The sequence below is a fragment of the Crocodylus siamensis genome, chromosome 7 (assembly GCF_052110815.1).
Source record: "Crocodylus siamensis isolate JL-2025a chromosome 7, ASM5211081v1, whole genome shotgun sequence".
In the NCBI taxonomy this organism is placed as follows: domain Eukaryota; kingdom Metazoa; phylum Chordata; order Crocodylia; family Crocodylidae; genus Crocodylus; species Crocodylus siamensis.
In genome coordinates, this window is record NC_143401.1 from 98,262,959 (window position 1) to 98,272,835 (window position 9,877).

At 67.6% G+C, this 9,877-nt stretch overlaps 2 protein-coding genes across 2 annotated transcripts; one reads left to right on the forward strand and one right to left on the reverse strand.

Annotated features, from left to right (window-relative positions):
• The first annotated feature begins 104 nt into the window (after positions 1–104).
• ENTPD7 (ectonucleoside triphosphate diphosphohydrolase 7) lies at positions 105–7,723 on the forward strand. The gene is made up of 13 exons (XM_090058775.1): positions 105–684; positions 931–1,028; positions 1,116–1,295; positions 2,375–2,580; positions 2,822–2,972; positions 3,419–3,522; positions 3,755–3,811; positions 4,111–4,259; positions 4,342–4,508; positions 5,038–5,368; positions 5,454–5,539; positions 5,628–5,789; positions 6,432–7,723. The coding sequence occupies exons 2-13, from the start codon at positions 1,021–1,023 to the stop codon at positions 6,658–6,660; spliced, it is 1,830 nt and encodes a 609-aa protein (XP_089914901.1). The 5' UTR covers positions 105–684; positions 931–1,020; the 3' UTR covers positions 6,661–7,723.
• A 144-nt stretch (positions 7,724–7,867) lies between these two features.
• ATP6V0E2 (ATPase H+ transporting V0 subunit e2) lies at positions 7,868–9,763 on the reverse strand. Its single transcript, XM_090058785.1, has 4 exons — positions 9,399–9,763; positions 9,268–9,315; positions 8,873–8,999; positions 7,868–8,664 (listed from the first exon to the last, which is right to left on the reverse strand). The coding sequence occupies exons 1-3, from the start codon at positions 9,557–9,559 to the stop codon at positions 8,906–8,908; spliced, it is 303 nt and encodes a 100-aa protein (XP_089914911.1). The 5' UTR covers positions 9,560–9,763; the 3' UTR covers positions 7,868–8,664; positions 8,873–8,905.
• Positions 9,764–9,877: the final 114 nt, after the last annotated feature.

The following is a 9,877-nucleotide window of genomic DNA, read 5'->3' on the forward strand; positions in this document are numbered from 1 at the left end:
GCCGCGCGCGGCTCCCCCTGCAACCGCCGCTGCTATTGGCTGGCGCCGCGCGGCGCCCAATGGCCCCGCCGCGCGCTCCGGCCCGCCCCCTCGCGGGGCCCACTGGGCAAGTCCTCTCTCGGCTTGCCCCCCCAAGCAGCGGATTGGGCGGCGGGGCTTTGACCTTTGGTTCCCCCTTCGCGCGCTATTGGCGCGTCCTGATGACACCGCGCAGGCTGTTGGCCGCCTCGCTCGTCCTTCCGGCAGGTTGTCCCCTGATTGGCTGGTGTTCCGCGCTCGCTGGCGCGTGTACTTTATTTAGGAGACTCTGACTGGCCCCTTCAGGAAAGTGACGCGTAGGAGCCGGGAGGAACGAGTCTCACTACGGGGCTGTGATTGGCTGGTGTAGCCTCACCCCGGCCACGCCCTGCGCAGGTGAGTCCAGCTGCAGCCTCTGATTAGCCAGTTCCGCCTTGAGTGCGGGAAGCTAATGACGCCACGCTGACGCCAGACATTAAGGTACGTCAAGCAGGACGCTGAGTGGTGCCGGAGGCGGTGGGGCGTGGCCAGCGCGAGCCAATCCCGTTACGCGGGGGGCGCGAGCGCCACCCCCTGCCGCTCAGCGGCCTCCCTATTGGCTGCTTCCGGTCTCCTCGGTGACGTGGCGAACGCGGACGGAGCAGGAGCCGGAGCAGCGCGGAGCCGGTACAGCCGGAGGGGATCCCGGGATTGGGGGCTGGGGGCTCCAGGGAACCCTGGGGGGGAATCCCTGGGATCCGAGTGTGAGGGAACCCCGGGGGAAATCCTTGGGACCCGGAGGGTCATAGGGGTTTGGGGGGGGAATCCCTGGGGGGCCTCCAGGGAACCCCGGGGGGAATCCCTGGGATCGGGGGCATGGGGGTCCCGGGGGGGCTCCGGGGGTGCCGGCGGCGCTGAGCCTGCTGCCTGCAGGTCGGCGCGGCGCGGGGCGGAGCGGAGATGCCGCGGCGCGCGGCCCCGAGGGAGCGCAGGTGACGGGCGGCGCCGCGGGCCGGGGCGCCTATGGCCAGGTGAGCGCGGGCGGGCGGGCGGGCGGGGGAGCGGGAGGCCGGCTCCAGCCCACCCCGCTTACGCCGCCCTCCTCTCCCCCCCCCCAGGATCAGCGTGTCCTGCGTGTGCCCAGCCTCGTGGGGCCTGGCGCTGCCAGCCTCGTGCCCGTGCCCCCGCCCGCGCCCGGCCCTGCTGGGGCTGCTGCTCGGCGCCGGTGTGCTGCTGCTCCTCGCCACCTCTGACCGGCGCTGGGGCTCCCCGGCCCGCCCTGACGGGCAGCTGGAGAGGTGAGCGGGGTGGGGCGGGGCGTGCACATCTGGGAGGGGCAGGGACCACGAGGGCAGGGGCAGGGCTGGGGGGCAAAGTCCAGTAGGGCTGGGGCAGCCTCCCACTCTCCCCAGCTGCCCTGTCAGCCTGGCCCGGGCTGCCCCGCTCTGCCGGCTGGTTCAAGGAGCTGCCCGGGGGCTCTCCAAGGGCTGCCTGGCTGACACTGGGACAAGCCCGGGCCCTCTCGCCAGGGGAGCGAGGCGCCCCTGTCCCTGGGGCTGCGTGGCGGGAGCCCCTCCCCACCCCCCCACCTAGCGGCACCTGGCACCAGGGTGCTTTGCCTCCTGCACAGAGCCGAGAGGCCTGTGGTGGCAGCGCTGGCCGCTCCGCTCTGCTGCAGCCCATAGAGCCAAGGCCTGGCTGGGAGGGGGGTTCTGGGAGCAAAGGACTGAGGGTCGCGGCCCAAGCCACTTCCCTCCTTCTCCTCACAGCCACAGCCTCGACCACAGCCCAATTACCCGGCAGCACGGCGCCAGCTCCTGGCCCCAGCCCTGGTGCGAGGGGCCCCGTGGGAATCGAGTGGGGGTCGCTCGTAGTCTGAGCTGCGGCCGGAGGTTGTTAGCGCCTCGCGGCTGTGACCAGGCTGGGCTGGGGAACGAGGCGTCCTAATCGTGTTAGGCCTCTTGCTAATGGGGACAAGCAGCTGCTGCCGCGGCTCTGCCCAGGCGCGGGCGGCTCACATTGCGCTGACGCAGCACTGCGGGGACCAGCCTGGCCGGGGCATCGATCCACCCCATTGATCTCCGGCCCCCGCATCCGAGAGCGTGGGCCGGGGCCCCAGGGAGTCTGGGGCGCCTGCGGCCAGAGGACAAAGGGTCTATGGGGCCATTGAGCCCCACCTGATATCAGCCCAGGTTGCGTCCCCGACGTCTCCTTTACCCCTGTGGACCCGGGATGGGCTGGAGAGCCCGGCTGCTCTGTGGGGAACCAGCCCTGGCAGAGCTGCTGGGGGAGCGTTTCTGGCACCTCTCCTCAGCCTGAGGGCTGCTGTGCCCTGGCAGGGCTCCAGCCCCTCCGACGCCTCGTGTCCGCCCGGCAGGTACCTGGCGCAGGTGGGAGACCTGGAGGCAACGGACACAAGGGACCCAACGTTGAACTACGGGGTTGTCGTTGACTGCGGTAGCAGCGGCTCACGGGTCTTCGTCTACTTCTGGCCCCCGCACAACGGGAACCCCCACGACCTGCTGGACATCAAGCAGATGCGGGACCACAGCAGCCAACCTGTCGTCAAGAAGATCAAGCCAGGTGCGGGCTGCCCCGGGGTAGGGGGTGGCTTGGGACAGGGAAGCAGCTTGTCCTCTGCTGCCTGGGGAGGCTTCTTGCCCCTTCCTCTGGACGGGCTGGACAGGACCACGGCAGCTTGCTCTCCCCTCTTTCAGCTGGGTCCTGGGGGTCCCTCTCCCCCCCCACCCGGGGTCCTGTCCTGCACCTGGCTGTGCCCCCAGCAGTGGTTGTTTCCTGCTAATCCCTATCCCCACTCCCACAGGCATCTCTGTGGTGGCAGCAACCCCGGAGCAAGCCACATCCTACATGCGGCCACTGCTGCGCTTCGCTGCTACCCACGTGCCCGCCCAGAAGCACAAGGAGACGCCCCTCTACATCCTGTGCACGGCTGGCATGAGGCTGCTGCCCGAGAGGTGGGTGCCCCAGGCACTGCCCGGCTCCCCCCAGCACCCAGGGCAGCCGGGGGCCTGTAGAGGCAGCACTGTCTGTGACTCTTGTGCCCCAGAAGGGAGCCAGCTGGGCCTGAGACAGAGTAGGGGGGTTGGGGCAAGGGCAGTGGGGGTGGGGATCTTGTGTTTTCAGGGGAGGGGAGATACCGTAGGGCCCTTGGGCAGCAGTGGGGTCAGGGGCTCCTGTAGACACAGGCAGAGAGTAAGGAGTCGGGGCATGTGTGGGAGTGGTAGGGCAGGGGAAGGACACACAGGACACAGAGGGTAGGGCTATAAGTCCCTGGGCATGGGGGGCACTGAGCTCTATCCAGGATGAGCAGGTGAAGCACCAAGTACAGGCCCCAGGAATGGGAACCGCGTTGGGGCTGGGCACTCACTGACTCACTGGACACTACCTGTGGCCCCCGCAGGCAGCAGGCAGCCATCCTGGAGGACCTGGTGAGACATGTACCGCTGGAGTTTGACTTCCTCTTCTCCGAGACGCACGCGGAGGTGATCTCTGGGAAGCAGGAGGGTGAGCACAGCCCTGGGCCCCAGCTGGGGGAGTCACCTGGATGTTGGGGTGCAGCAGCAAAGCATACATTCAAAGTGGGGGGTGTCACATGAGCTGCCCCCAGGAGCAGGAGTCTGCACTGGGAGCTGCCCGGGCCTGGGGAGCTGGACTCCGCATTGCTGTCCCAAGGCCACAGCGGGGAGGGAATTTGGGGAGTGGCTGCAACCTGACCAGGGTTTGGGTTTCTCCTCAGGGGTCTACGCCTGGATCGGCATCAACTTTGTGCTGGGCCGGTTTGATCACCCGGACGGTGAGTCTGACTAGAACTATGTCTGGTGAGGGGGGCAGCAGTACTGGAGTCCTGCTGGGTCGAACTGGCCCCCAGGACACAGGGCCCTGGGGCATGGGCAGCGGCTGCTCGGACTAGGGCAGTCGCCAAGAGCAGCCTCTGCAGAGCCCCCAACAACTCTTAGCCCTTTGGCCAACCCCAGGCTGCAGGGAAGGGTCCCCAGGTGCAGGAGGGGAATCCTATCAGGCCGGGGTCAGGTTGGAGAAGGGCAAGGGCAGCAGGGGACAAGGGGGCAGTGGTTGAGGAGCCATGCATTGCAGGGGAGGACGCGGTGGTCACGGTGGCCGTGGGGGCCCAGGCGGAGGCTGTGGTGCGGAAGCGGACAGTGGGGATCCTGGACATGGGCGGGGCCTCGCTGCAGATCGCCTACGAGGTGCCCGGTGCCAGCCCCTTCCCCTCGCCACAGCAGGTGCGTAGAGGCCAGGGGGGCAGGGATGGGGGTGCCCACCCAGCGCCCCCAGTCCTTGTGCTCACGCCTCTGCCTGGCCCAGGAGGAGGCAGCCAAGAGCGTGCTGGCTGAGTTCAACCTGGGCTGCGACGTGCAGCGCAGCGCCCATATCTACCGCGTCTATGTCAGCACCTTCCTGGGATTCGGCGGCAACTTTGCACGGCAGCGCTACGAGGGTGCCCTGCTCAACCGCAGCCAGGCCCAGCACAGGTACCACACTGCAGCAGGGGCAGGGGGAGCTCAGCATCTGCCCTGGGCCCAGCCGCAGCCTCTGGCTCCTACTCTGCTGCCATGAGAGCTGCCCTCGCGGGTGACAACTTGCCCTGTGTAGTGCCCGTTCCTCCCCCAGGCTCCCCTTTCCTGGGGTGATCTCCTACCTCCCTGCTGCTGTCCCCATGGGACACTTGCCTTTGCAGTGCCAGCCTATTCATTCTCCATCTGCTCCAGCTCCTGTCCGAGGGCCATGGGACCTCGGAGCTGGGACCAGACGCACCTTATGCCTGGCTGCCTCCCTCCCCCTGTGCCACGAACTAACTCCAGTGCCAGGGCCATGGGTGTAGTGTCCACCCTAACCTCATCGCAGCTGCCTGGTGCCGGGACAGCGGGTGCCCCTGGTGTGACAGGGTCCCACTCTTTGCTGCACACATGTACCCTGTGGTGGGACATACTCTTAGGGGAGCACATATGTACAGGGGGTGACCTGGGGCAGATGGCTCAGCTCTTGCCACTCCCGTTGCAGCCTGCAGGGCCAGCCGGCAGGGCTGACAGCTGATGTGCCCATGCTGGACCCCTGCCTGCCCATGGGGCTGGCAGATACAGTGGAGAGGGGTGGGCGCCAGCTGCACCTGCAAGGACATGGGGACTGGCAGGCCTGCACCCAGCGGCTGCACCCCCTGCTCGCCGACACAGGCACCAACAGCAGCCAGGCCTCCTTGGCTGGCACGTACCAGGCCCCCATTGACTTTGGCAACAGCGAGTTCTATGGCTTCTCCGAGTTCTTCTACTGCACCGAGGATGTGCTGCGCCTGGGCGGCCGCTACCATGCACCCACCTTTGCTCGCGCTGCCCAGGTGAGTCCTGAGGCTGGGGCTGGGATGGGGGCGGGGGTGGGCATTGCCCTGTGCTGAGAGCGCTCTCTGCCCTGCATCTCCCCAGGACTACTGCAGCCAGAGCTGGACGGTGCTGACCCAGCGCTTCCAAGATGGGCTGTACTCGTCCCACGCAGACCAGCACCGTGTCAAGTAAGGGCCCCTGGGAGGAGCCTCTGGGGGGCCCAGGGCTCTGGGACTGGGGCCCAGCACCAGGCTGACAACCCCATGCCCCCCACAGGTACCAGTGCTTCAAGTCGGCCTGGATGTACCAGGTGCTCCACCAGGGCTTCCACTTCCCCCTGGACTACCCGAGCCTGCGCACAGCCCAGCTGGTGTACGACCGTGAGGTGCAGTGGACGCTGGGCGCCATCCTCTACAAGACGCGCTTCCTGCCACTCAGGTGAGGGCACTGCCAGGGACTGTGGAGCTTCTGGCTGTTGACCCCCCACTCTGCCAGCAAGCGGTGTAGCGGGCACCCAGGCCAGGCCCCTGCAGCTGGGGGTGCTGTGGGGCACAGGGTGGTGGGGTTCCTGCTGTCAGCTGGGCCCGGCAGGGGCGGATCCAGGACCTGGCAAAGGTGGGGTAGAAACTGCAACTCTGTCTGAAGGGGTGGCTGCACCCTCTTCCCAGCTGGTGGGGGATAGACTGGGCACTGGGAGCTTCTGGGGACTTTTTCAAGACCCAAAAGCAGCTAAGAACTCCCCCAGCTGCCCACCCTGCTCAAGGCAGGTCCTCCCCACCCCTTCCCCTGCTCGCACTGCTGCTTTCCCTGCAGTCCTAGCCTGGCAGGAGAGGGCAGGCGCTCCCCACTCCCGGATGGGGTGAGGAAGAGGACAGGGGAGGTGCCTCTGAGCACTGAGGGGAAGCAGGGAGGTTCTTCCCAGAGGCTCCTGCGATGCTGTCCTGTCGAACAGGGTTGTGGCCATGCCCCTACACCCTCCGGGGTGTCCCCAGGTTCCAGCAGTGCCACCACATGCAGGCGTCTCTGTTCTGTGTCTCGTGGCATTGTCCTTGCCCGCACCGACCCCCATGTCTCCTGCAGGGATCTGCGGCAGGAGAGCGGGCGACAGCCCCATGCCACCTGGCCCCGCCTGTCCTTCGTCTACAACCACTACCTGTTCCTGGCCTGCATGCTGGTGGTGCTGCTGGCCATTGCCCTCTACCTGCTGCGGCTGCGCCGCATCCACCGCCGCCAGCTGCGCACACCCCCGCTTGACCGGCTGTGGCTGCAGGAGGTCGCACTGCTACCCAGCCCTGGGACAGGGCCCTGACAGCCCTGCACCACCCGCAGAGCCGGTGTGGGTATGGCCCCACAGCCTCAGCCTGACACTCCGTGGCTCTGTCTCTACCTCCTCAGACTCCAGAGCCCAGCCCATCACCTCAAGCCAGGGGGCAGAGGCACCTCCTGGCCCAAAAATGCTGGAGTCCAGATGAGTTGCAGGTGAGGGGCGAGCTGGAAATGCCCCCCAGGGGCTGGGTAAAGCACATCCGCTCTGAAACTGCTGCTGGGCTGGGCCTGAGCCAGGCCCCCAGCCTCCGCTCTGCATTCCCTGGCCTCTGCCCTTCGCCTGGGCAGAGGCACTGAACGGAGCTCCTGGCCTCAGCCCTGGTTCTTACTCGGCCTCACTCAAGAGGTGCTGTGGCAATGTGCAGAGCCCTGGCTCCCACACATTCCTGGCTTGGCATAGGACCAAACCATTTTCCCCCCCTCCTATGCCTCAGTTTCCCCATCTCTAGCATGGGGGGAGGAGCTGATGCAACAGGCCAAGAACTCAGGCCACTCCTGCAGTGGCAGGACGGAGCTCAAGGAGTGAGTTCTGCTCTGCCCAGCCCCCACAAACCTGACCGAGCAGGGGAGAGGGCCTGGGGCTGAGCCAGGCCCCACAGGACGATCCCCAGTGGACAGTCCCTACCTCTTCCTACCCTCCCATCCCCAGGAGGCTGCAGGCTGGGTCCTGCCCTTCCAGGCTCCTGTAGCCATCTGCCAGGCAGGCCTCTCTCTGCTGGGGCCCTGCCCAGAGCAGGCCCCTGGGCACGGGGCTCTGCTGCCAGCTAGTTTACAGCTCTCCCCCACCCCTCCCTGCGCCGAGGGCTGGGCCCTCACTCCCCCCATGACAACTTCACTGCTGGAGCTCTACTGCCCCAGCCACTGTAGCAGTAAACAATCTGTGATTCTGCTCCCACACTGGCCTTGCCTAGTGGGGCTGCAGTTTGCATTGAGACCCAGGGCACGCTGCCCAGTCTGGGCCATGGGGCCCTGCACAGGTGTCTGTGCCCTGTGACAGGTGACACTGCCTTCCCTGGGCTCTCAGCCATCCACAGCACTCTGGCCAGTCCCTTCAGAGAGCACCGGCAACAAGCAGGGCTGAAGCAGCTGCTTCACAAGGGCAGGGGTGTCCTGCTAGCCTGGCCAGGGCAGGAGGGGACGATGCAGGGCAGCCCTCGAGCTCACACAGAGCGCAGGCAGAAGCAGCTGCGCTTGCTCCCTAGTAAAGACCTTTATTGTCACAGCACAAACAACCACCAAACATGGACAAATAAATAAATAAATAAATAAATACAGGACAAGCGATACACAGGAGAGATTGGGGGATATCACAAAACGCTGCTTGGGACACTTGGTTTTGCTGTGAAGGCAGGATGCAGCCAAAGGGGCGGGAGCTGGGTGGGCAGAACCCTTGGAGCACGGCGCCGGCTCCACTCACACCAGTGTGACCGGGACTCCCAGGAAAGGGCTTCCTCTGGCAGGCACAGGGGACAGGTGCTCTCCCCCCCCCAACTCACCCCAAAACAGTGCTGCCCCCAGCCAGGAGCAGCCCTGGGGCAGGGATCTGGTTCTCCCCCCACATCACAGGGCCCCAGGGCTGCAGCGGGCCTGGCTCAGAAGGGGCTTTATGCAGTTGGAACTTGGAGGATGGATGTGATCACAGGTCCCTGCTGTGAGGGTGATGCAGGAGAGGATGGGGCAAGGGGGTAAGTCCTTGGCACCAGCCAGGCCCAGGGGAATGGCAGAGCTAAAAAGCTGCTTGGAAGGGGGAGGGAGCAGGCCGGCCCCTGCAGGCTGGGCTCAGGAGGAGGCCCTCTGGGCTCCAGCCCTGCCAAGAGGGCCCAGCCCCTCAGGGCCAGCTCAGGGGTCTCACCCCACACTGGCCTGGGCCCAGCTGTCATCAGACACTCAGACCTTTCTTCCCCCGCCCTGGCTGCAGTGTCAGGTGCTGGTGTGGCCTGGGTCCTGGTGGGGGCAGGATCGGGGGCAGCGTCCAGGTTTCAGGGAGCTGAGGAGAGAGAGCGATCAGCGCGGGCTGTTCCCTGAGCTCCTCCCCAGGGCAAGCCTGGGGGAGACCCAGCATCGGGGGGCCGGGAACAGAGGCTCGGGCTGCCCAGCCCCTGCAGCCAGGAGCCAGTGGGGCTGTCTCCATCCTGCCCCAGGTGCTAGCTGCCCCCTCCTGGTCTGCCCTGCCCGGGGCACCCGGGGCTGCTCACCAGGAGGCAGGCTGGGCTCCTCGCGGTGCCGGGTCACTCCCACAGGAACCGCACGTACCAGATGGTCTCGTTCTTCAGCTGCGGCCCAAACAGGGGGTTGGCCTGGGCCAGGATGGCGATGAGCCAGCTGCGGGGCAGGGGCCGGTGTGAGCCGCGGGGCCGGCGTGAGCCGCAGGGCCGGCTGCACCAGCGCCCCCGGGGCGGGGTCAGGTGCAGGGGCCGGGCCGCAGGGCGGAGCGGCGGACGCTACGCCCCGCCGGGGGAGGGGGGGTCGGACAGGGGGCCTGGAGGAGAAGGGCAGGCGGAGCCGGCGCGGCGGGGACAGCCCCCTCCCCCGACCCCAGTGCCGCCGGGGGAGCGAGGCCCGACCCCCGGCCCGGCCCGGGCGCACTCACAAGAGGTAGCAGCAGACGGCCGTGGTGACCAGCATGGTGATGGCGACCCTGCGGGAGGCACAGACAGGTCGGTGAGCGCGGGGCCGGGCCGGGCCGGGCCGGGGCGGGGCGGGGCGGGGGCCGGCGCTCACCCGCGGTTGGGGCCCTTGGGCACGAACCAGGGCGCCGCGACGCCCACCAGGCCCCAGAAGGCCGAGAAGAGGATGAGCGGCAGCGCGAAGCTGTGCGCGGTCATGGCGATGGCGGCGGCTCGGGCCCGCGGGGGGAACGCGCGGACGCCGCAGCGCCCCATTGGCCCGCGCGGACCGCCCCCATTGGCGCAGCCACCGGCCAATCAGAGCCGAGCCGAGCCGAGCCGGGCACGGCGACGCTCCCGCTGCCCGGCCAGAGGCGCAGGCAGCGCCCGCCCCCGCCCGGAAACCGGCAGCTCCCGCGGGCCGCCCGCTTGCCGCCCTGGGGCCCCGCCCCGCCCAGCGCTCTCGCGGCTCCAGCTGCCACTGACCTGACCCACCCGCGTCCGTGCACTGGCCCCCACGCACCCGATCCAGTCAGAGCCGAGGGCTTTGATACGTTCATTTATGGTATAAAGTGCACGCTGAGAAGTGACGGG